The 27,117-nt window shown below is 39.7% G+C and overlaps 1 protein-coding gene across 4 annotated transcripts in view; it reads right to left on the reverse strand.

Moving 5' to 3' along the window:
* The window catches only part of PPP2R2D (protein phosphatase 2 regulatory subunit Bdelta), a 52,184-nt gene extending 27,426 nt beyond the window's left edge, over window positions 1-24,758 (reverse strand). The window contains exons 1-4 of one of the 4 annotated variants that reach the window (XM_070752457.1): window positions 24,236-24,758; window positions 23,880-23,990; window positions 3,326-3,423; window positions 2,116-2,281 (exon numbers count right to left, since the gene is read on the reverse strand). In XM_070752457.1, coding sequence (XP_070608558.1) covers window positions 2,116-2,281; window positions 3,326-3,423; window positions 23,880-23,990; window positions 24,236-24,242 — 382 coding nt within the window. In that variant the 5' untranslated portion in view covers window positions 24,243-24,758. Of the gene's footprint in view, window positions 1-2,115; window positions 2,282-3,325; window positions 3,424-5,022; window positions 10,208-12,174; window positions 12,404-23,879; window positions 23,991-24,235 lie in introns of those variants that run through there. The other 3 variants (XM_070752458.1, XM_070752460.1, XM_070752459.1) reach the window with 3 other exon arrangements.
* Between the last annotated feature and the right edge of the window lie 2,359 nt (window positions 24,759-27,117).

Below are 27,117 nucleotides of genomic sequence, written 5' to 3' on the forward strand. Positions count from 1 at the left end.
CTCTCTGTTTGCAGGTGGCACAAACTGAACACTCTCTAGCACCATACAACATTAGGGAGTCAGAGGTGAGGCCGTGGTAAACCGTGCCCTCACAAAGACTTTTTCTTTGCACCTAAACTTTATGGATGGAGGGGTTTTAGATTACAAGTTCTGGGGGCTGTCAGGGTCTGGATGGGTGCCAACAGGCTCAGACTCAATCCAGACAAGACGGAGTGGCTGTGGGTACAGCCTCCTAAGGACACGTCCATCTGTCCGTTCATCACTCAGGGGGGGGGAAAGAAATATTGACCCCCTCAGAGAGGGTTCGCAACTTGGGCGTCCTCGATCCACCACTAACTTTAGAAAACCATCTTTCGGCTGTGGCAAGGGGGACGTTTGCCTGGGTCCACCTGGTGTACTAGTTGCGGCTCTATTTGGACAGGGAGTCTTTGCTCCCGGTAACTCATGCCCTTATCACCTCGAGGTTCGACTACGGCAATGCTCTCTACAACGGGCTACCTTTGAAGAGTATTCGGAAACTTCAACTATTCCAGAATGCAGCCACACGAGCAGTCTTGGGCCTTCCAAGAAATGCCCCCATCTTGCCATCACTCTGCAGACTGCATTGGCTACCGATCCGTTTCCGGGCACAATTCAAAGTGTTGGTTATGACCTATAAAGCCCTTCATGGCATAGGACCAGATTATCTCCGAGACCGCCTTCTACCACATGAATCCCAGCGACCGGTGAAGTCCCAGATTTGGCCTCCTTAAGGTTCCGTCGACCAAACAATGTCGGCTGGCGGGACCTAGGGGAACAGCCTTCTTTGTGGGAGCCCCAACCCTCTGGAATCAGCTCCCCCCAGAGATTCGCACTGCCCCCACCCTCCTCGCCTTCCGAAAGAGCTTAAAAACTCATCTTTGCCGCCAAGCTTGGGACTTTTAAATCTTCCCCGACCAATGAATGTTTAAGTATGAGTGTTGAATGATTGGTTTGATAGGTTTTCCTTTTTTAATTAAATTAAATGGTTGTTTTAATGTAGTATTAATTATTAATTAATTGGATTAATATTATTGTTTTGTTTCTTGTATATGCTGTGAGCAGCCCCGAGTTCTCGGGAGAGGGGCCGCATACAAATCCAATTAAATAAATAAATAAATAAATAATAAACATAATAGTTTTGTCAAACTCATCCTTTCTCCTGCAGTGCTCAAATGACAATCAAAATACACTAGCAGCTACAAAGAATGCTTTTGTTTGTGTTATTTGTTATATGTATTCCATTAATGCTGTGGCGCTTTGTTTAAGGGCAGAAGCCTTTTAAAGATTTGCTTGTAATGTCTTTTATGTGTGTGGTATATGTTTCTAGATTTCCTTAATGATTTTATACAATGCGACTTTTTTCTTAAAACGTATTGATGGGTTTCCTCCTTAGGTGTAGATTTGTGAATAAGGAACTTAAAGAGAAGTTTTATTACAGGGTATATAGTTTGTCATTACTTTATTTTCTGTAAAATAGACATTTTGTTGTGCTTTTCTACTAGCACATATCTGAGCTGAAATGTCAAATTTAGATATTCACTTCTGCTTTTGCTGAGGGGATGCTATTTGGTATGGAAATAAAATTGTTAAAAGGGACAATGGGCTTCTGAGAAAAAGAACAAAATATATTAGCTTGAAAGAAGTTTTTTAGCAGTTCACTTTCAAATTCCATGGCTTGGGAAGTGCACAAAACCAAAACAATGTAGCCATCAGAATAATTTAAGCACATGTGGAAATTTGACTAGAAGCAAGATACTTCATGAATCATTAAGAAGAAAAAAACCTACAATCAAGAACACACAAAGAATATGTTTATTTTCAACACAATATTATTCTGAATGTTTAAGGATAGTAGAAAAATCTAGAATTCAAACTGTTAAGTCCATCAAAGATTAATGTGACATTCTATTTATATTTAGCCTTACAATAATTTATTGGGAAACATGCTGCATTGAATGCTTATGAGCAGATACAGTACAAATACATGTTAATTACAATTACATTAGAAATTCAACATGAGGAAGTAGTAATATAAAAGTTATCACATGCAATTAAAGTATCTACAACACTATTATTTAAATAAAATATATTTACCATTTGTAGATAATAAGAAGTGAGCAGCATTCTGTTGTGGTAACCACCTAATTTTATTAATTTTTTCCTCAATTTCTAGACTTTTCAAGTAGTCAAACTCAGGTTCATGACTCTGAAAGGTACTGTAAACATTATATTCTCCCCTTGCATGAGGACGGCTTTTATTCTGCAAGGAAACAAATGTGTGAATAGAAAAGTATACATTCTAATGAATTAAACATTATAATAAATCAGATGGAGCAAAAGCTCTAATTTTTTATTTCCATGTTAAAAACAGATAAATTATGGATGGGGATAGCTGCTGTGGCCTAGAGATAGAGCTCTTGCCTCACAATCAAGAGGTTGAGTTCGATCCTAGGTAGAGGCAGATGTAGAGTATCCTACTTGGGCAGGGGACTGGACTAGATGACCTGCAATGTCCCTTACAACTCTGTTAATCTGTTAAACTGAAAGCTTTTCTAGTTATAATCAAACTACAATATCAACAGAGTCTGTAATGATTGCAAATACTGTCAGCAACATCTGGATAATCACAAGGGTGTGTTCCTCCCAGCTGGGACTGGTTCACCTGAACCGGGAATGACCCACTAGTAATGTCATGATGACATCAGCAAACCAGATTGGTTATTGTCGGTCTGTGGGTGCCATTTTTTTAAAAAAACAACCCCCCTCCCTTTTTTTCCTTTCTGAGCATGCGCAGAAGCCAAGTTCCGGCATTGTACATGCAGTCCCCATCTTTATTTCAGGTTTGGGAGGAATTTTTCGTTACTGCACATGCATACTCGAGGAGTGTCCCACACAGCACGGAAGAAAAAAAATGGTAGCAAGGTAAGTTGGAATCTAACTCTGAATGACCATTTTTTAAAAATTCTATAATAAATGAATTTTATTGCATATCTCTGGCTCCAGTGAAGTGCAAAGCAAAGTTTTCTTGCATGATACAGAGGCAAAGGCAAATACATACACAGTAAATGTCACAATCATGACATTATAGAAAATCTTTGTGCATGCTTATTTTTTACATTAAGAAGTCTATAAGCATGCTTTTATTTTAATATATTTTAATTACTCTTTTATTCACAGTCTTCTATTTGAAAATAAACACAAATTCTATGTGTGCAATACCTGTTTAAAAAAAATCTGAAAAATAATTATATATATCTGGGAATAGATATTATAAAACAGTTTGAAACATCACTTTTTCACTGACCTCTGGTTCCCTTTGAAATATAACCACTCTGCCACCTTTGTCTCCTGTTGCCAGAAGATCTCCAGAGTAATTAAATTCAACCGTTGAGATAATGTCAGCTGTAAAATAAAATATTTTGTAATTTATAATCGAGAACAAACTAATATATTATAACCATTTCTCATTGTTATGAAAGAAAATCAATGCTTTTTTCAAACTCTGATCTTGTTATTACCAGTCCCTTGTCACGGACAGACTTCTTGGTGACTCTAGAGTTTCCATGGTTAACTACATTCATCTTTAATCACTCCCAATTGGGGTTAAATACCTTTTGTCAATGAGTTTTATTGCTGTAGCCAAATAGCTGCCTTTGTAGTTTTTGACACTAAGGGATGCAATATCCAGTTCGGTTGAAGTGTGTATCGACTTTTAGCTGCTCTGCTAATATGGACAACTTTTAATAATCACAACAGATCATACAGATCCAACAAAACCACTTTCAGTTTGTGTTTTTCAGAAAGTAGTTCCAACAAAACCTCTTTCATTTTTAGTTTCCATGAAAAATATGGAGTCACCTGAATTGAATCATACAGGCTGGGCCAGAACTAAGGCAAACCTGCAATGTGACTGTGGTGCTTCAGAACAAATCATAACACATATAACTCAAGAATGTCTGCTCAGAAAATCTCAAGGCACCTGAGATGATCTAACTGGAGCTACACCAGAACCAGTTAAATGGTTAGCTTCCTTAGATATCAAATTACAGTGGTACCTCTACCTAAGAACGCCTCTACTTACGAACTTTTCTAGATTAAAAACTGGGTGTTCAAGATTGTTTTGCCTCTTCTCAAAAACCTTTTTCCACTTACAAACCGGAGCCTCTGAAACTGTAACCAGAAAAGGTGGGGAGAAGCCTCCATGGGACCTCTCTAGGAATCTCCTGGGAGGAAACAGGGCCTCCACCCTCCCTGTGGTTTCCCCAATCGCATACATTATTTGCTTTTACATCGATTCTTATGGAAAAAACTGTTTCTTCTTACAAACTTTTCTATTTAAGAACCTGGTCACGGAATGAATTAAGTTCGTAAGTACCACTGCATAACATTTATCCCATTACAATGCTATGGTCCCTCATTATCGTGATTTTGTATAATTTCTATACCAGTGACTGCATGGCTTCTGTAGATGCCATAGACTAAACAAAGAAACAAATAAACTCTCTATTGGATCACTGCAGTGGTTCTACATGGGGTTGCATTGAACACTGGCTATGGTTGGTCCAGAATACTGCAATGCAGGTAGTTATAGTACTTTTTGCTATGCTCACATAATACCACTCAAGTCGATTTAAATCATGATTTAAATCACCAGTAAAAAAGCTTGATTTAAATCAATTCAATTTATTTCATGATTTTTAAAGACCAGCTGTCCCCCCTGTCCTGCCGCAGCTTTTTCTGACCTGCTGTTGACTCATCAACAGTCCCAATATCGCAGCATATACAGCCTCATACTACATAAGTACGCTCTATTTCATGCTGAATAAACTAAATTATTAATGTAACTTAAATAGAAAACTATCTTTAGATAGATTTTAGTCCAAAAATGAATTTGATTTTAAAAAAATCTATTTAAAAAAAAAATTAAAATAATAATTGATTTTTAAAAAAAATATATATCTTTATTAATTATTTAGATAATAATAATTGCTTTTTATCTACCTTATTGGCTAGCAGCTTCTGGGTATAAATCAAGACACTAGTTATCACCTTCAAAGCTCTACTTGAAGGACCACATTCTATTCAGGACATCTGGTTCTCTCATATGCTCTGACAGGAAAGATGTTCTCTAGGTTTCTTCATTCAAACAATGCCATTTGAATGCAAGTGGCCTGCCTTCTACATAGTGGAACCTATCTTATGGAACAATCTTTGTTTCAACATATGATTGGTCCCAATTCTGCCAGCTATTAGAAGGATGTGAGGATCAGAGCTGAAGAAGCTTCTTGGATGAGACGTGAAACATCTTCAAAGAAAAACAAAAACCTCCAGTTGCCTCTTGAATAAGCACCTTGACCTGCATGACTTGAGAATCCCCATGAACACTGAGGATTTGGCTTTTCTCCTGAAAAGTGTTGAAAATAAGTTGTTGTATGTTGGGGTCTTACTGGATATTGGTTGTATTTCTGTCTGGATTCCTATTTTATTGCCCTCTGTGAAGCGGTATATAAGTCTAAGTGTTATTGCTATAATTATTGGTCTATTTATGAATTGTGGTTGCATTCTTTTTGTTAGGTTTTGTTGTCTTCTCTGTAAGTTGCCTAGAATTACCTTGAGTTGATCACTTATTCAGATCTTTTTCTTATTTGAGAATAATAGCATATAATAGTTTTTCATTAAAAAAAATTAAAAGTATTCAAGAACTTTTAACCCGAAAAGCTATTCACTTGTACATTTTATAAAGTTGAAAAGTTAACTATATTTTCAGTATGTGCTTTCTATTTTACAAAATCTATGTCATGGGGTTTGGTTTTTAAAAAATAAATATACACAATGGAAGAACACATTTAAGGATTAACAGTTTCACTAGAATTGTAACTTTGTTACCACACTGAATGCTTAGGAAAAAATATTTAATGTTCATTGAGAAAGAATTGTAGCAGAAAACACCCTGGTGAACTTAATGATTTGAGTGTTGGAGAGTGAACAAAATGAAGGGGGGAGGGGGGGATCCCACATATGCATACAGATGGCAGCATCACAAAGATGCTTAAATTAGTTTTATAATTTAGGTAGAGAGCACATATAATCAGATTAAGGGAACAAAAGGAAATGATAACGTAACATTATACTGCTATAAGGAAAAAAATTGACAGCACTTGCAAATTTCTTCCTTGTTTGACTGGTGTTTTGTTTAAATCCTGTAAAATCTTCAGGTATGAAAATTTTTAAGGAAAAAGGAAAAGAAAGCTGTTCTCATCTTCTCTAGCATTTAAGGTTTTCTGATTATTATTAACCCATTGTTCTTGCATATTTTAGGCTAAACGCTAATAATATTAGAACTGTAAATATAACTGATCCTACTTATCTAACAGAATATAATAAAGAAATGGGGTGAGAGGTAGAAGAAGGAATTATACACAGAGATTAGATAATGTTCAAGGATTTTATAGTTATGATTTTGCTTCCTGATTGGCCTTGAATTTTTTCCTTCCCCATTGTCAATTTCCGTCTCTAAACCTTAACATAGCAACTCCTTAATCTATGCTTTATTACTTCTCAGATAAAGTAAGGTCAAAACCAGCACAGTCAAAATGCAAAATCTATTTCACAGAAAATGCTATGCTTTATTATCACAAAGAAAAGCACAGCAACAAAAAGAAAAGTATTTCCCAATGACAATTCAATCCAAAATAGACTTACTATCAAAAATACTGAAATTCTACACAGACATCCTGGATATGTGAAATAAATGCTTGATTGTTTCAGAAAGACAGCAATATTAACTTCAAATATAGTAATAGTTTGCCAAAATTTCTGCCAAACATAAATCATGTTGTATCTATAGCAAGGATATACTCAGCTACACTAGAAAGCTTACATATTGAATATAGAAAGATAAAGGATTGTAAGAAAAAAAGAAAATCTTCCCCTCCCCTCAAGGTTTCTATCTTTTAAATAGCAATCAATACAACCAACGCAACATCTGGGTAGCAAAACCTGTGACCATCTCAGTTATCCGAATGTAGGCAGCCCAGATAAAGTAGCTTTTTAATTAATGGGAAAATGATGCCACTGAGGTATCATTATTACAGAACTGTTACCCAAGTTCACCCTACAAATGATAAACATATGAAAAAACATATCTACATTGGTTCTGTGTTTCATCTAACAGACTCTCAGATTTGATTTAGATTATGCTATCATATTTGAACAACCCCGATCTTTGCTGCTTCACCAGTTTCAGTTAATGACTAGCTCTTACCTATTTGTCAGACAGCTTATTCAAGAAACTATTTATCTTTTCTTACCCACCTTACCCAGATGTTTCATTAACAGTATTTATAAATTATCCAGACCATATGACTTTGGATAACAAACAAAGAGCAAACAAAATAGAATCAGTATGTCCTTAAAAAAATCCAACCAAATTATGGTAAGAAATCAAGAGGCTTATTTTTTTTTTGAGGATGTTTAGATCAGTGTTTCCCAACCATGTCAATTTAAGATTTGTGGGTTTTAACTCCTCCCAGAATTTCCAGGCCAAAATAAGAAATTCTAATTAAGGTTTGGATAGAGCAGAAAATCTAACCACAATACATCAGAAACAAGAAAACAAAAAACCAAAACAAAGCAAAAACAAAAAACCCATACTTCCCATTTGCTAAATCATACTTCCAATCAGTAATTTAACAATCATGTTTTTATATTGTGACTTATGACCTTAACAGAAACCAAAGTTTATTCCGTGACTTTATTCATGTAAACAAGCCAACCCAATTATAACTTATTTGTTTAGAACAGTGTTTCCCAACCTTTTTTTGAGCCGCGGCACATTATTCATATTTTCAAAATCCTGGGGAACACTGAACGGGGGGACGGGGGGGGGGACGCGGGGGGGCTAAAGAAAAGTTTGGACAAAAAAAATATCTCTTCCTCAATTTCACTCTATTTCTTCCTCCCTCTTTCTCTCTCTTCCTTCCCTTCTTTCTCTCTCTCCATCCCTCTTTCTTTCTTTCTTCCTCTCTTTTTTGCTCTCTTTCTCTCTCCCTCCTTCCTTCCCTCTATGTCTTTCTCTCTCCCTTGCTCTCTCTCTGCCTCTCTTGCTATCTCTCTTTCATTCTCTCTCTTTCGCTCTCTTTCTGTCTCTCTTGCTGTCTCTTTCTCTCTCTCTTTCTCTCTCTGTCTCTCTTGCTATCTCTTTGTCTCTCTCACTCTTGCTATCTCTTTCTCTCACTCTTGCTATCTCTTTCTTTCTTTTTTTCTCTCTCTCTTGCTATGTCTCTTTCTCTCTCTCGGTCTCCCTCCCTCTTTCCTTTCTATCTCTCCCTCCCTCCCTCTTTCCTTTCTATCTCTTTTCTTTCTATCTCTCCCTCCCTCTTTCCTTTCTATCTTTCTCTCCGTCCCTCAGCGGGGTCAAAGAAGAAGGAAGGCAGGCTGCAGAGGGCACCGAGGACAAGAGCGCTCGCTCGCTCCCTCGCCCTCTGACTTCCCTCCCTCGCTGCTGAAGGGACGAGCGCGGGCATGCTGCAAGAAGGGTTTTTTTTGCTTTTTTCCCCTTCCCCCGCCTCACGGGAGAGAGAGAGAGAAAGAGCAGCGCCCTGTCGGTTCCGAGCGCAGCCAGGGAAAGCGGCCTCGAGCCGAGTGCGAACTGCGGGATGTGGCAAAGGACTCCTTGTCAACCAAAATAGGGTGGGGGTGGCAAAGGCAAAGCCTGGGAGGCGGGGAAGGGAAGAGCGGGAGACCCCCAGACAGAACGGCTGAGGGGAAGGAAAGACGGAAGGAGGGAGGGATTGAGAAGCGAAACCAGGGGGGGCGCGAGAGAGGGGCGGGGCGGGCATTCCCGAAATGGATGGAGAAAGCCCTCTCTCGCAGCGAAAGCGCTCCCAGCCAGGGGGCTGCGAGAGAGGGCTGGGAGCGCTTTCATCCCGAGGAGCTGAAGCTGCAGCCGCAGCCGCCGCGAGAAAAGTCGCGCCCCAAGGCAGGGGGCGGCGGCGGAGGAGAGGGGGCAGATCGGGCGGGGAGCTTCACGGCACACCTGCCTGTGTCACACCGGTTGGGAAACGCTGGTTTAGAAAGACAGAGAAAGGGAGGGAGGGAGAAAGAGAAGGGGAGGAAGGGCACACTCTCATTCTGTGGACATATTTCTGCAAATATCTAACCTAATTAGTATATATGTTGATATATCAAAATTACCCCAATTTTCTTCTAACCTTTTTTAAAGCATTAAATGTTTATGGCAGCAGTGTCAAACTCAAGGCTTGTGGGTCAGATCCAGCCCGCCGGGTGCTCAGATCTGGGCTGCAAGGCCACCCTGGAAACAGCAAAGGATGGACCCATAGTGCCTCTGCAAGTGAAAAGCTCGGGAGGGCTGTTGACAGCCCCCTCCTCCATTTTTGCTGAACAAAACAAACTAAAAACAAAACAAAAGGACAAATGTTTCCCCTTTGCATCTGAGCATACAAGAAGGGACAGGAAAGGAGAAAGGGAAAGACAAAGAAGAAGATGGGAAAAGATCAACGAAGGAAAAATGGGGACACTTGAAAACTGATTCATATTTATGATGGATGCCAGGTCATGTGATCATCCATGGAGAGGGGCGGCATACAAATCTAATAAATTAAATTAAACTAAATTTTGCGATATTCTGATAAGCAAAGTCAATGCGGAAGCCAGATTCACTTAACAACCGTATTATTACGGTAATTCAACTGCAATGATGCACTTGACAAATGTTGCAAGAAAAGTCGTAAAATGGGACAAAACTCACTTTACCAAATTTTCTCTAAGCAACAAAAAGTTTGGGCTCAATTACGGTTGTAAGTCTAGGATTACCAGTAATATCTACTACTACTACTACTACTACCTACTACTAATAATAATAATAATAGCAACAACAACGAAAATGATAATGGAGGACTATTCTCATAACAGACATCTATCTCATTGAAACATAAGAACCAGCTTCTCTACAAGAGCACTTATTACACTAGAGGCCTTACATTTTTTTACAGAAAGGCGGTATGTGTTGAATCAAATGACTCGTATCTTCTGAATATTGTCCATTTAATCAGAATTTCTGTATCTATTAATAACACTTAAATGAAACTCTGAATATATTATAAATTGCAGTAGGATTACAGATAGTTTCAAAGGGTTAACTATATTCTTCTCTCAACCAGAGTTATGGCCATGAGACTAAAATTATATTGGGCTGTAGCTCTGTAAGTCTCAGAAAAAGGTAGAATATAAATGCATACAGTAAATATGATTTGACAAACATTTTGATTGGCAGAATTATCTCATACAGGAAAGACTTTTAAAGGATTTGTATCTGTTTCACTGTATGTTGATATTCAAGAACCATGTAATTTATGCAACTGATATGTTAATAACTATGATACCAAAAATACAACATTATTTTAAAGTGTATTTTTGTGTATGTTATGTGGTACACATTTTGTCCATTATTAAAAATTTCAACCCCCCCCCCCCCAAACAAACCAGAATTTCCCCCTACCAGCATTACTAATTCTAAATTTTGATAGCTATACCAGTCAAGTCTGCCTCTAAAATATCCAGAAAACATATCATTTCAATGTCTAGTGGTCTGCTTTACAATTCATTTCTAGGTGAAATTCTAGATCTAATTCTAGCTATGACCTTTAAAGCTGTAATACTGTTGTTCCCAACGTGCGGGGGAGGGGGGTTGTCATCTTTTTAACTGGTATGTTAAACATGTACTTTTAATTGTGGTGATGATGAATGTTGTTGGCAATTCCTATATGAAGCCTTAAAGATTTATGAATATTGTTTGATATTTTAAAACTACTTCTGTGTATGAATGAAATTGTTTCTAGGATATTTGTGCCAAGAAACTGTGAAAATAATTGCTGTAGGTGATGGACAAACAGATAAGATTTGCCTCTGAGATGGATGAACTGTACTTGAAAATAGACTAATAGTATACTTGCTATACTTGACAGACTCTGTTAATATTTTTATCCATAAGTAATAATGAAAACATCAGATGTAATACTAAAGACAGCATTATGTTATTTTGATTACTAAATATCTTCAAATCATTTATACATTAGAGCAAAAGTAAGATATACTTAGAAAACATGCTTTAGGAAATATATTTTTAAACTGGGCCTTTAAGTACATTCTTTAACTGTAGGTTATGTAAACTACAGGCAGTCCTCAGCTTATGACCACAAATGAGCCCAACATTTCTGTTAATAAGTGAAACATTCATTAAGTGAATTTTGTTCCCTTTTATGACCTTTCTTGCTATAGGTTTAAGTGAATCAATGCAGTTAAGTTAGTGTTATGGTTGTTAAATGAATCTGGTTTTCCCACTGACTTCACTTGTCAGACGGTCACAAAAGAGGGATCACAAGACCCTGGAACACTGCAACCATCATAAATGAGCCAGCTGCCAAGCACCTGAATTTTGATCATCGTCATGAGGATGCTGCAATGGTCATAAGTGTGAAAAATAGTCCATTCAGTGCGGCTGTAACTTTGAATGGTCACTAAATGGACTGTTGTAAGTTGAGGATTACCTGTACTTATGAACTAAATTCAATGAGGCACTACTTATTTAGATCAGTTAAGGAAAATAGGCTGTGCTCCAGTGGCAAACTGACTAGCTCTGGCTTAACAATCATTCACATAGTAACCATTTGAAACTATGGTGCTTAATAAATGGCACTAATGTCTGGCCCTCAGAGTTACAGCTATTATTGTTATTGTTATTATTATTATTATTATTATTATATTTGTATGCCGTCCTTTGCTGAAGACTCGAGGAGGCATACAAATCTAATAATGTTGCAGTGTCCCCATGGACACATGCTTAAAATGTGGGCGCTTGGCGGCCTGCTTGCACCTATAACCGCAGGGAGGCTTCAACTGGCTATACCCACCCATTTCGCCCCCTTTTGATGCCCTGCATACTGGCACTCCTTAGCAGCAGTGGGGCTAAACCAGAGGCCTAGGGTCTTCAGCAATCCCAGCTGGTTGCCACGACTCCCAGACCTCTACTTCTGCCTCAGTGCCATCACACAGTATCACCATCAGCTCTGTGGCCATCCATCCATCCCAATACCACAGTGTCAAACTCCACAAACCCCACTATGCCCAGCTGACCTTCACTGTCTTCTTCATCCCACTGAAAAGATGCGCCCAGGCTGGCCCTATGTGAGCCAACTGCTGACCATGCCAGCCTTTCTTCTCGAGGTTCCTCACATTGTTCTCCAAATACCGCATTTCGTTTTTGTGATGTTTCATAAAGCTTCAGAGGCCTTCGAAAACTTTGCAAGGCCACTCCCACCATTCTCCAAACTGTATATACCTTCACACAATGCTTTTCAAAATCTAAGAAATTTCCAAGTAGTAGGATTCAGAAACTTCAGAAGACTTAACAACTGGCAAAATACAGTTAACAATAAGAATGGGCACTAGTAAGGTTGCAGTTGCTAAGTGATGATGTAATGCCATGCTTTATGACAGCATCACTTACCACTGGAAATTCTAGTTCCAATTATCATTTTAATTTGAGGACTATCTGTATGCTCTTCAAATACAGTTCTTTTCAATTTATGAGTCCTTGGTGCTCTCTGGGCTTGGTTGTTTTTTCGTAGATGTTTCATTACCAAACTAGGTAATGCACAATGTTTTCAATTTGTTAAATTTACTCAGTATTTTGCTTATATTTAAGATATATTCTATGAATAATCAATCTGAGATACTGAACTTCCAGGGAAGAAATGGTAAACTGAAAATGTCTCTGCTAAAAGCAGAGCTGATTGTTGTAGAATGAAAGCCAGTGAAGAATGGCTCTTTGTAATTCCCCTCCAGATAAGGAGAGGGCTTATGATCGATTGCCCACAAGTGTTCCAGACAGTTGGTCCTCATGAAGATAGTGGTCCTTGGCAAGTTTAGAATTCTTAAAGAGATTAGGGAAAACCAACTTGCTGAAATCATTGTCAGCACTAGGATTTGCCTATTTCTTCACTATCACTTTTAAGTACTTACTTGATTTCCAGTATTAATGATCTTTGGATTGATCAGTCTGGAAAAATCAGGTGGCCTTTTGTCAATCCTTGGCAAAAAAAGAAGCTATAAATACAAGTTTAAGAATTTATAAATTTCTTTTTCTGGATTAAACAGGGTGATTAAGACATTGTGTTTGGAAAATTAATTATAAGAATTCTTTGTATGAGAAAATGCTGTTGCTTTGAATTCTTTAAAAAAATTGAAGGGACTTGGAAGGCTGGATCCTAGAGGGAATCAGAACAAACCAAAAAATTCATTTTAAATTAAAAGATTTAATTTGATTTCAATCACAATTCAACTAACATAGTTTACCTTTTAGCTTGTATTAGTTTTTATCCCTTTAATTGTAATATTTAATAAGATTAAATAATCTGAGATGCCAAACTGATACCTTACTGTTTCATAGGATACTTTTATTAACTCTATTAGCAAGAGATGGAGATGAAAAAGGTGGACTTATGATTAAGCTCAGTTTGGACTTTGGTAGACAGTGTTGTTGGTCTGGGATTTTCTGTGGTAGTGCTTACTTTCTCCTCTGCCCCCAGTAAAAGGGAAAATGACGCTTCCTCTAGTTTCCCTGAAAATTACTTAATTTTATCTTTGTCCATCATGGGAAAACCTAATAGGACAGTGGTGGCTGTATAGTGTGGGTTTTGATAAGATGGATGAAGTGGTTACTTGTTAGGTTTTGGCACTGACTGGCAGGTAGATGGGCCCAAAGACAACCACCTGTTAGGATGATGGGTGTTCAGGGTGTGGATGAAGCTCTTTCATCTAGATGAGTACTATAGGTTGGGGTGGCTTGCAACAGAAGCACAGAGGCAGGTAATATAACATTAAAGTGGTGTTGGGAAGGAGGCAGTTATCAAAGGGATTGGAGGGGATGCTCATGGAGCTAACATATTATGAATTTCTATAGAAATTTGAAGACAATAGAAGACAACATACATATTCTCTTGTTGCATTATTCTAAAAGAAAACAATTCAATAGTGCTGAATATCTGCTGTCTATTTTATTGTCATCTGCGTAAAGCTCTCTAGTGAAGTTTTTAAAATATCTTTGTGTGTGTGTGTTCCTCCATCTTGGGTATTCTACCAGAGGCCTGGAATTAGCTGTTCCTAACACTGCACTCTTCTGGATAGAGCTCTGATTTAGTTCCCTGTATCTGTGGGAGCCACTCTCCCATCTTAGGAGTCACAGATCTAAATGCTCCTATCACCACTGGGGATCACTTTGGCCTTTTACTTTCCTCATCCTTTCCAATTTCTCCTTCAGACTCGGGCACTTCTCCAGTTTCTCTTAACCCCTTTTCTTGATGTTGCTATCATTTGGCATTGCTACATCTATCACTCACACTGTATTTTTGTCAACTACTGTGATGTCTGGCTGATTGGCTAGTACCTGCTTGTCTGCCTGTACTTAGAAGTTTCACAGGATCTTAGCTTTGTATTATTCTTCCCAACCTTCTATGGGATCTATTAGATGTAGGGAAATCTAGTGCAGATTCTATGCAAATGTTGTGTTTAGTATATGTGACTTCTGCCTGTATCTTACACCCTGCCATTATGCATTGGACTGTCTCTGAGGCCTGTAGTCTGTACCATGGATCTCAACTCTGCTTCTATGGATCTGGTACTTAGTGCTTGTTCTTGTGCTGCTATGATTAGTGCCTCAATGCTATTTTTTAGTCCAACCTTCCCTCCCTTTCATTTAAATGGAACACATACCACTATGCTAAATAGTAAATAGCTTAGGTCATCAGTATTAGCCTTATTCTTTATTATTTCTTTCAAATGTTTTAACAGGATTATTGGGGCTGTTCAGCTTTGCAAAGGATGTCATTACTATTGATGGCTTTTATTGATGTCATATATTTTTGTATTGTTATTCTTTAAGTCTGAGATTTACCATATTTTTCAGAGTATAAGACACACCTTAGTTTTGGGAGAGAAAAATAGGGAAAAGAATCTGCTTACTTAGATATTCATCTGGCTGGCATCCTTAGTCTGGTCAGTTTCAGCAAATTATTTTATCCTATGGTTAGGGCTTTAAAAACCTTATTTGGAGAGAGTAACAATGAAAGAGTTTGCAAGCCAGTAAGAGCTGGGAACATTGTTAGCAACTGATTAGGCCTGGAAATAAACATTTGGAGCAAGTTAGAGCAATGAAAAAAACCTGCAAAGACTTAAGGCCTGGAAAACAATCTTAGCAAAGAATAAGAATAGAATTCTTTATTGGCCAAGTGTGATTGGACACAAGGAATTTGTCTTGGTGCATATGCTCTCATATGAAAAATCTTGCAAGCCTATATGAGCTGGGAACTGGTTAGGGCTGGAAAGAAATTTTCAGAGCAAGTAAAACAATAAAAAACCTAAAAAAACAGGGTTTGGAAAACATTATTCACAGAGAGTAAAAGAGAGTGTCAGGGTCCTGACACAGCATCTGAGTCCTAGGTGACTGAACCAGTGAAGAAACCAGCCCTCCCTTTCCCAGATTGGTCCACGTGATTGCTTTTGTGGGTGGGGTTTGTGTAAATGAACTTTAATTTAGTAGAGAACAGAAGTGAACCTCAATTGCTGGTATTGCCAGCCACCAATCCAAAATGGCTTTGTTAATAAATAGAACCTCCTGTGAGAGTACAGCAGTGGGTTGTGATTTATTTCTCAGACGCTAGGTTCGTTGACATCAGATACCAGCAATTCAGGTTCACTTCCGTTCTCTATTAAGTTAAAGTTCATTTACACAAACCCACACCCACAAATGCAATCACGTGGACTAATCTGGGAAAGGGAGGGCTGGTTTCTTCACTGGTTCAGTCACCTAGGGCTCAGCTGCTGTGTCAGGACCCTGACAGAGAGTGAAAAAGCTTGCAAGTGGGTAAGAGATGGGATCATTAGCACCTGGTTAGGGCTAGAAAGAAACATTTGGAGCAAGTTAGAGCAATGAAAAAAACTGCAAAGACAGGGCTTGGAAAACATTCTTAGCAGTGAGTAACAATGAAAGAGCTGGGAACATTGTTAGCACCTGGTTAGGGCTGGAAAGAAACTTACTTGGAGAAAGTTAGAGTAGTGAAAAAAAAACCTCTGCAAAGACTTACAGCTTGGAAAACATTCTTCACATGCAGTAACAATAAAAGAACCTGCAAGATAAGAGCTGGGAAGATTGTTAGCATCTAGTTAGGGCTGGGGGGGGGGGGAGCTTAAAAAAAAAAACAAAAACAAAACCTGCAATTCAGAATATAAGAGGTACCTGAATTTTCAGCCTCTTTTAGGGAGGAAAGTGTCTCATACTCAGAAAAATACGGTATATCCCAATTAGTAACCTGTTATCTATTTGTATAAAATAATGTGCAAGCTGCCTAGTCATCAGTTTTTTAATTGCTGTGTCCTAAATTGCAGGCAGATAAGTTGTTTAGGCTTGATATATTGGGGAAATGTTGAGAATACAGTGGAACCCTGACATAAGAGCTGCTCGACTTAAGAGCTACTCGAGATAAGAGCTGGGAGAGGAGAGACATTTTTTTATTTTATTTTATTTATTACTTGGATTTGTATGCCGCCCCTCTCCGCGATACGAGCCGAGAAGAGCCGGGCTGGCTTACTTTCCTTCCTTCCCGCGCTGATGCAGAGCCACTCGAACAAAGCGTCGCGCCCCTCTGATGCTTTCGGCGGCTTCCGAAGCGACGCTGGGCTCTTTTGCCGCCAAAAGCGTCAGGGGGGCGTGACGCTTTGTTCGAGTGGCTCTGCATCAGCGCGGGAAGGAAGGAAAGTAAGCCAGCCCGGCTCTTCTCGACTCGTATCCCGGCACTTGGTGAGTGGAGAGGCGGTCGCCTCCCCTGCCGCCCCACTCTGGGGGTCCTTGGCTTCTGCTGGGGGTGGGGGGATCCGAACGCTGTTTTGAATTTCACATTCCGAGTGGCCCAAACGCCAAAGGCGAACTTCCGCACCTCAGGAGTTAGCTCGCAAACGGCGCGGCTGTTTTAAAACATCGCTGCCGGCCTGGGGGGGGAAAGGGAAACGGGGGACAGGGGGGAGAGAAAGAGAGAGGGAGAGAGAGAAAGAGAGAGGGAAAGGGGGGGAGAGGGGGGAGAGAAAGAGAGAGGGATAGAAAGAGAGAGTGAGAGATGCTCAGTGAGCCTTTGAAGTTGCCTTTCTTTCTTTCTTTCTCTCTTGCTCTTTCTTTTTTCTTTCTCTTTCTTTCTTTCTTTCTCTTTCTTTCTTTCTCTTGCTTTCTCTCCTTCCTTCCCTCCTTCCATTTCTTTCATTCTCCCTCTCTATTTTTATTTCTCTTTCATTTTCTTTCTTTCTCTCTTGCTTGCTTTCTTTCTTGCTCTTTTTCTTTCTCTCTTTTACCTTCCCTTCCTCTATTTCTTGCTTTCCTTTTCCTTCCTCCCTTCTTTCCTCCCTCTACAGGATTGGGTGGCAGTGAAGTTACTCTCCCCTTTCATAAGTTTCCTTGCTTCCTTCCTCTGTTCCTGTCCCTTCACCCTTTCTTTCTTCCTTTCTTTCTTCCTTCCCTCCCTCCATTTCTTGCTTTCCTTTTCCTTCCTCCCTTCTTTCCTCCCTCTACAGGATTGGGTGGCAGTGAAGTTGAATAAATAACTACAGTTTAATGAATAAAAATAAAAGTTTGCCATGTTGATTGTTTTGGGTAAAAAGAGGAAGGGAAGGAAAGCTCTCAGCTTATCATCTTATTAATAAGTAAAGTTACATTTATTCTTGCAATGTCTTTTTGCATAATTTAGACTAACTTTGTGAGTTTTTTGAGGGCTGGAACCAATTAAAATTATTTACATTAATTCCTATGGGGAAAAGTCGTTCGAGATAAGAGCTGCTCGACTTAAGAGCGCAGGTCCGGAACGAATTAAACTCGTATCTCGAGGTACCACTGTACTTATATATCAGGGTTATTATAAGAGTGACATATTCACACAATGGCTGCATGATGGTTGTAATTAAGCACACTATGTAAATTAACTAACATCTTTTCCTAAACTCACAGGATTCTTTCAAACAATTTCATCTATGTATTCCCTGGCATGTAAGCATACTTATGTTTTATTTTTTATTAATCTGCTTGGGGGTTATGTAGGACCCATGGGCATTTTTGAGGTGGCACTTTGGAGCATTCTAGTTTAATTATTATTAGAATTTTTAATTTCAAGTAAAGTTAAGTGTGTGAGTCAGTACAGTAGGTACTTAAGAAAATAACCACCCAGCTATTGGTAGTTACAGAGCCATACAATAAAATCTATTTTTGAATGCATATGTTGAAATCAATTAACACATTGGATAAGTAGGCCCTAGATGAGCAAGATATGTGGCAAAATAAAAATTCCCTTCCCAAAGCACTCAATTATTCAGCAGCTTGAGAAACAAAAGCAGCTTTCTCCTAGATCCCAGTTTGTCAAAAAGCAGAGAAAAATGCAATGTTTAGAATAAACAAGTCATTTCTGTTCAGAACATGGGTAGGCAATCCATACATATACATTTCCCAAAGCACCTTACCATCCCAACCCCCATATTATGATACTGGAATGCATGCAGAAACCCTTCTCTATGTGTATGTGGAAGGAGCAAATGTAGCCTTCAGCATTAAACATTTGCTGGACTGTGAACTAGATAATGGATTGCCAAGCAGTTGGGAATTTTTTTTATAATGGAATGGAAGATAAATAATACCGTAATTATAAACTATAAACTGAGGTACAGAACTTAGATAACCTTTTATTACTGAAGGAATGAGATTTTTTTAAAATCTGAAAATATTTCATTCTGGGATTTTTTTATGTAAGAGATGATATACATATATAAATAATTATTAGACCTGCTGTTTGCTTAGAATAAGTTGCATCTTTCATTTTTATCAGTAGATACACTAAAGCAAGTAAGCTTTACATTTGTAGAAAGTGATAGCAGGAATGGGCATATAACTGGACAGCTTAAAATGTCTTACTATGTTATCCTGTATATTGATCATAATAATTATTCCATACTTGCTAGGAAGTTTACAGTTAAACAATATTTGCACAATACATAAGATACCAACATGAACATGTGGCCAATATTACATCTGGCACAGCCACCAATCTCATTCCACATGCAGGTCACAATATTAGTGTATAGAACATGGTAGTTTTTAAACTTTGCAGCTCTGTAATACCCTCAAATGGAAATTGAGTTTTTATGACCTCAATAAATTAAACCATTGGTCATACAGTGTTCCCTCGATTTTCGCAGGTTCAAACTTCGTGGAACGTCTATACCACGGTTTTTCAAAAATATTAATTAAAAAATACTTTGCGGTTTTCCCCCCTATACCATGGTTTTGCCCGCCCGATGACGTCATATGTCATTGTCAAACTTTTGTCTGCCTTTAAAAAACATTTTTAAAAATAAACTTTAATAAATAAACATGGTGAGTAATAATCTAAATGGTTGGTAGGGGAATGGGAAATTGTAATTTAGGGGTTTAAAGTGTTAAGGGAAGGCTTGGGATACTGTTCATAGCCAAATATAGTGTATTTACTTCTGCATCTCTACTTCGCGGAAATTCGACTTTCGTGGGCGGTCTCGGAACACATCCCCCGCGGAAATCGAGGGAACACTGTATTGGTGTTGGGCCAAAATATTTTTCAAAATCTTAATCTTTATACCACAGAATTATCATACTCTGAAATACAACAGTCCCTTGCAGGCTTGCACAAACAAAATGACAGCCAAAGATCAAAGTGATTTTTGACAATGCTTTTGCTTTGCTTGCCCTGGCAAAGGAGGATCATTGTCAAAACTTGCCCATTCTGGTTGGGCAAACATGCAGCTGGATTGCAAAGGTAAAGCCCATAGGGAGTTTTAACAGTGCTTGAGCTTTACCTGTACAAGTCTGAACAGGTAATGAACATTCTGACATCTTTCTAAGTTGCTTTTGACCTGTTGGGGAAGCCGTCTGAGAATTTCTGCTATGGAATATAACAGGACTTCTCTGCACTAAGGTTGCATGCCTTCAAATAATAGAACAGCAACCAGAAGTCAAGGGAGTCTGTCTTAGTTTGGCAGAAGCAAAATAATCTTGGTTGATATCCTCAAACTTGCCTTTGTGGTCACTGTCCTCTCTTTCCCACACTAGAACACCTACATGGAGTTTGAATCAGATACACAGATTTCACTGCAAAGTTACTTTATGAGAAACACAAATTTTAAAATGCAAAACTTAATACAGATGGAAGATTAAAAACTTTTTTTTTAAAAAACCCCCTAGAATTCTTGGGAAACTACATATACCTAAATACTGTACCTGAAACCAATTAAATGCACATAACACTTTCTATGACCAGAGCAAGACTAAGCAAGAAGGCAATTTTCAATACACTATGCAAGTCTACGGAGAGGGGAGGCATACAAATCTAATAAATAAACAAACAAACAAACAAACAAACAAATACATTTATGGCACAGAGATAGCACCATAGGCTATACTGTACAAAAGTTATAGTTCATGAAAAGTTAATAAAGTTAATATAAACTATTTTATAAAGACGTGCCTTAAACACTTTATATTTTATTAGGACATTATTCTATATTCTTATTTTAATTTTACTTACAACTCATTTGTATTTATTGTAGATGAACATGTAATGTCTGCATATTCCTACAAGCCAATATTAACTGCAGTATAACACTATTACTTCAGTGTAAGCTCCTTTAAAAGAGGAACACTTCAGTATGAGTAAGGAAACTTAGGATGTATCTACAAATCAGAAATAAATATGAGAGTAATTTCATAAATATGCATCTATAATTTACCCCTGAATAAACTATTTATGTGATATATTTGATCCTAAACACTCTGGTTTTTAAACAATACTTGCATTGTAATTTCATTTTTCATGGCTAGGTTGATTTTTGCTCAAGATGAAAATATAATTCTTGCAGGATTTCTTATACTGGCTTAAGTAAGAAAAAACAAGACAAAACTGTAAGAATTTATGAATATATTATGCAACCAAACATAACTTCCTTATGAAGCCCCATGAATAAACATTTCAATTTTTAATTAAAAATGATATATAGGTAGTCCTCAACTTATGACCACAATTGAGCCCAAATGTATATGATAGTTTTGTCCCATTTTACTACCTTTCTTGCCACAGTTGTTAAATGAATCACTGCAATGGATGCGTAAGTAATCCAGTTATTAAATGAATCTGGCTTCCCTAGTGTAAACCAGCATATAAAATTTGATCACATGACCATGGGAGTGCTACAAAGTTTATAACTGTGAAAAATGGTCATGTCACTTTTTAAATGCCATTGTAACTTTGAATGGTCACTAAATGAACTGTTGTAAGTCAATGACTACTTGTACTGTGAATTTTCAAATATGAACAATTTGGAATCAAAACTTTGATCAATTAAATGCACAACAGGTCATGAATGTCTGTATATTCTGAAAGCAGGTCTACTGCGCCCCAGATGCATAAGCAAGGAGTATCAGACATGAACCTGTCTAATATAGTATACAGAAGCACCAATCCCTTTTAATATATTCCCTCAAAATTACATAATCATCACCCAGGGCAAAGTGTAACTTACTTCTTTCCAAAGGTGCATTTCTGAATATCATAAAAGCAGTCTACATTACAACATTATTATCCTTTAACGCATACCTAATGCCCATAAATTAGAAATATCAGTAAATTGATGGGTGGTGATGAAAGCTTCAAAATGCTGACCATCTTCTCTCCAACCCACCCTCAAAACCCAGTGTGCTTCAGTAGGCTAAACTCTTCATTTAAATGCAAGGAGCAACTAGAGAGAGAGCAAATTCTGTGGCCCTATAGAAAACACAACAGCACTTAACATTCTTAATAGTATGGTTTCCTAGTACAGTAATAAGACCAGGTGACTATACATACAATTCTGACCTCTTATGCAACATAGCTGGAATTGAACAAATATGGGTGGGGCCATTTTTTCCTCTATAAATAGCATTCCAAATACTACTCTCCACATAAATATTAGCTATGCTCAATAGGAAAGCATGTAGATAGCTTGTTACTAGCATTACATGGCTTTCTGCTATTCAATTACAGAACTGTGTGGAGGCTAGCAAACGTCACTGTAGTGTCTAAAAACAATACATGTACAGTATAGGAATGCTGTATTACTTTGCTATGAAGCTCTCTCCTCTCAACAGATAGACAATGGGAACAGTTGTTCTACACTTACCATCATGTTACAAATTGAAGTATGCACACCCTAATGATTCATAGAAACAAGTTTTAAAATTATGCCTAAAAAGTAAGAAAAAAATCAAGCATTCTACAAATAAACTTTCTTGGACTACTTGTCACTTTTGCAAAACATAAGTATTCAACGAATACTTATGTTTATAAAATACTAAAAAATTCAATTCTATTTGAAAAAAATCAAATGTAATAATTTGAAAAGGAGACTATTTTCATTTAAAGTTGTTTCAGCACTTCATCCAGACCACACCCTGAATTATTCTCTCCTCTTTTCCTGTAATAGGTCTAAACTCCAGTAAAATACAAGTAAAATTAACCTCTTTCAGACAATATAAATTGTAAAGATACCTATTTTCAAAAGTATATTTGATATACTGAACAATTTCAATTCCAGGAAGTGATGCAAAGAAAGCTAATCAACTATTGTGAACCTAAAGCAGTAATTTGCTTGCTATTCTAAGTAAATTTGCCAGGTAATAAATCCCAGTGAGTTTAGTTAATGATGTATATCAATTATGTCAGGGACTAAACTTAATACAAGAAAAGGTTATTGTTGCTTTAAACTGATCAGCTTAATCAACATATCAATAGTAAAAATTTTGCATTGCCAGAAAGACACTCTCATGTTTCAATCATTTGAATTAAAACCAAAGAGCTTTTCAGTCAAAACCAGGAATACTGGCAGTTATTCTAATCACTCCTGCATCCCTTTCTTTCCATTATCCAATTCTAGTCTCATTTCTCCAGAACATAAAAAACCTTTTTTTTAAAAGAGATGGCAGCAGCTTAGTCAGACCCTGCATCCCCCACTCCGTTCCCAAGAACCAGAGATAGGTGACAAAGAATTATACAAAAATAAGCAGGCATCCCTGTACTGACAGATTGATAAAGTTTTCAAAGGCTTAAAGTGGCCTTTAAGCTTTTAAAAACTTTATGGTCTCCCAACTTGGGTCATGAAACTACTGGACAGCATCTCCCATCATCTCTGCCAGTTTAGTAATCCAGAAAAACTGGGGTCTCAATACAAATGTCTCGGGTATAATTTTTAAATTGCACCTAGGGTTGTATAAATCATGCTGCATTCATCTTAGTCATCAAAGCCAAGACTTCCTGTCCCTCTGCACCTGAACAAACAGCACCTTACTTAATAAAAGGAGAATATTTGTAATTGGGGGTTGACACAAGGGGCTACTTGGCGCTCTTCCAGCTGGCTTGTTTTCTTGTAAGACATTTCCTTACCCAAACTAGGTAACATCATCAATGCTAGTTTTTCTTTCTTGCTGAAAAAATAAGGGACCCGTTCTCCCAGCCTCATCATGTGGGCTGGGATGTAAGCCCATCGCAAAGGTGTTAGGAAGCAAAAAAGGCATTCGGGGTTTGTTTAAAAAAAAAAAGCTATTTCAGCCACCTCCTCGAAAACTCAAGGGGGCCGCTCCAAAAAATGCCACCACCTGCGGGAGGTGGACAGCCAGCTTGGGACGGAGGGAGCAAAGGCCCCAGGGACGGCCTCGCAAGCGCCAGGGGTCATTCGCGACGCCGCAATTTTACCTTCCGCTACGTCCTCGTCGATCGCCCCCTTCACCTGCGAGAAGCACCACTGGAAATCGTTGCTGCCGCCGCCGGCGACGCCTCCTCCTCCTCCGCCGCCGGCCACCCCTGCTGGAGATGAAAAGCGGCGTGAGCACGGACCGCGCTGGCCAAACCTCAGCTTCTCCGCCCGCCGAGGAGGCCCGGATGCCGGCCCGGCCTTGCGAGCTGTCCTCGGAACCGCTCGGCCCTCTTTCCAAAGGCCACCCTGCGGGCCCCGGGTCTACCTCCGCCCAAGACAAGGGTGGCCGCTGCCCCCCTCCGTGACTACCAGCAGCAGCAGCGGCGCCGCCGCGGCCACCACGCGTGCCCCTTACCTGCCATGTTGCGCGGCGTGTGGCTGGCGGAGACCGCCGGCTGCAAAAGCCCGCGGAGCGGAAGAGTCAACGGGGACGGATGGGAAAGCCACTACAAGCGCCTCCTTCGCCGACGCCGCTGGTGGAGCTGCTGGTGCTGCGGCTGCCGCCACAGCCAGCGCCGACGCCGCCGGAGGTTCGGGGGTTTCAAAATGGCGCCCATTGCCGGTCAGCCTGATCCGGTGACGTCATCCTCCTGCCAGCCTCCGCCGGCCGGGAAAGGACGGGGGCCCGGGATGAAGCTCTCGGGAAGTTTCAGGCCGGCCTCGATGGCTGGCGGGCGAAGTGGCGGGGTGGGTGTGAAGAGAGGTCGGGGCTTCGAGGCTGAGGCTACCAGCCTTTGCCGTCCCGCGGGGCCTGAGGCGGCTTCCCCCCCGCGGAGCCACGGAAGGAAGCTCGGATGCCTTTTCGCCAACCTCGAGGACGCCGACTTCACGCCCGGCAAATCTCGCCCGCCCGGAGTCCACGGGACTTGGGATCGTCTGGGGGCGGGACTTCCTTTTGGCCCCGCCCCCTAGAGATCGAACAGGTCTCATTGCTGTGGGAGGCGGGCGGCGGGGGAGGGTCAACAACGTTGAACCTCGTCTGTTATGGATTTTATCGCGTTCCCCTCCCCCCCGTTTTTGTTGCGTGTTTAACACGGGGCTTCAGCTTTTGAAGCTCTAGGGCTGCCTGAAGGGAACCTAATCCTCTCACCCCGAGCTGGAGAACAGCCTTTTATTAGTCCATTCCCGGTAACCTTATGAACCTCTCTTTTCCTGGCAACCCTTCTTTGCCTTCGTGAGTCCTTTTTTTGACAGAGGGGACCCGCTGGTTTGAAAGGGGGGGGGCGGGGGTTAAAGAGGACGTTCATCTATCTCCAATCTACAATTCAGTCTTTTCAACCGGCTCCAAGAAGGCTCCACACCCATTTATACCACTCCGGTAACCCTGACGACAATAGATAAACCTCCCAAGTGGCCTTAACGCTAAAAGAATGCAAATGTCCAGCTGTCTGCAAGGGGTATATAAACCCATTCCTAACTATATCTAGGCCAGGGGTAGGCAAAAATGGCTCATCTATGACTTGTGGACTTCAACTGCCAAAATTCCTGAGGTAATCATGCTAGCTCAGGAATTCTGGGAGTTGAAGTCTACATGTCATAGAAGAGTCAACTTTGCCTACCCCTGATCTAGGCAGAGCTGAAAAAGCTTGGATAAGAAGAGAATCAAAACGTGTTGGGGAAGGGGAACCAAGCCCGTTGAATTGTCTCTTGGGGGGAAAAACCCACCACCTTTGGGATTGCCTTTGTGTAGATGCTTTGTTCCCCAATTTCCCTGCCCATCCTAAACCTTGTGATTTCCCTGGATCTTTCCCATCATCTGTGATTTTGCTCCATTTCTGAGACTTAAAAGTTTGCCAGGCACTGCCAAGTGCTGAGGCTGCCCTTTTTTTTTTTAAAGCAACAAGCAAAATACAAATGTTTATGGAGAGTCTCAGTCATCCAGCCAGGTCATGGTTGTCCCAAAGGTGAGGACCAGTATTGGGCTGCAGCATTGACGGTCCAGTATGCTGTCCTGATAGGAAAATGGAGATGTACATGCACCTCTGTGTCCCCGACGTGTGCTTGCACACGCCCGTGTGGAATTCGGCTTCTGCGCATGCGTGGGAAGCAAAATCTTGCGTGAGGACGCTCATGCGTGTGAGATTTTGCTGATTTTTGGCAAATTTTTTGCTTCCACGCATGCATGTAAGTCCTCACACAAGATTTCGCTTTCTGTGCATGTACAGAAGCTGAATCTCACGTGGGCTCGTGTGTGCATATATGCCGGACTCGCCCACGACCGCGCTAGTCACCAAGGAGCCCTTCACTGATGGGGACTGATCATGACCTGGAAGACCGAGAATCTCCATAGACCCTTGTATTTTGCTTGTTGCTAATAGAATCTCTCTCCAATATCATCTATTTCCAGTGCACAATGCAGTCCTTTCAACAGTTCCAAGAAGGTTTCATTACTCAGGTGGCCCTGAGAACACAGATAAACCTCCAATGACTCTAAAAGGATGCAAATGATCAGCAGTCTGCAAGACGTATAAATCCTTCTATTCCTCACCATCCAATCAGAGCTGAAGAAGCGTCTTGGGTGAGAATCGAAATACAGTTGCCTCTTGAAAAAAAATCACCTTTGGGAGAAGCATCTTCAAAGATGCTCCTTTTAAATCTGAATGCTGCTGCTCGTGGTGATTACATGGCTGCATCTGTGTGGTTTTCTGGGCAATAATATGAAAAGGTTTTGCAGCATTTTTTAAAATTACTTATAAATCTTTTCTTTTGTCTATGTGTGTGTCTTCAAATTAGTCCTAGAGTCTTGCGGGCAAGTCTGTGGTTTCTTGGCAACACTATTCAGAAGTGCTTTGCCATTCTTCTAGGAGGCAAGTGCTTAGACATTTCAATCAATCTTGCTTTAGCATTTGAGCAGCATAAGCTGAAAATGGAAAATTAATCACAAAGTTATATTTCTGTATTTTAAAAAATGCCATTAATGACTGAACTATGCATTTGCTAAAAAAGCATCTGAGGTTAAGTACGAGGCAAGGGTGGGTTCCTCCCAGTTCAGACCGGTTAGGGCGAACTGCTAGTGACCTGCTGGTGACATCACAATGATATCACTGACCCAGTTTTGTCAGTGCTGGTTTGTGGGTGCCGCCATCTTTTTTATTTTTTATTTTATTTTTGTCTGAGTATGTGCAGAAGCCAAATTTCCGGTACTATGCATGTGGTCACCATCTTGTTTTTGGCTTTTTTCGAGGAGGGGAGATTTTTTTTGGCATGCAGGCCCACCCAGCATGGAAGGAAGCAAAC

Source organism: Erythrolamprus reginae, chromosome 5 (genome assembly GCF_031021105.1).
Source record: "Erythrolamprus reginae isolate rEryReg1 chromosome 5, rEryReg1.hap1, whole genome shotgun sequence".
NCBI classification, from domain to species: Eukaryota; Metazoa; Chordata; class Lepidosauria; order Squamata; family Dipsadidae; genus Erythrolamprus; species Erythrolamprus reginae.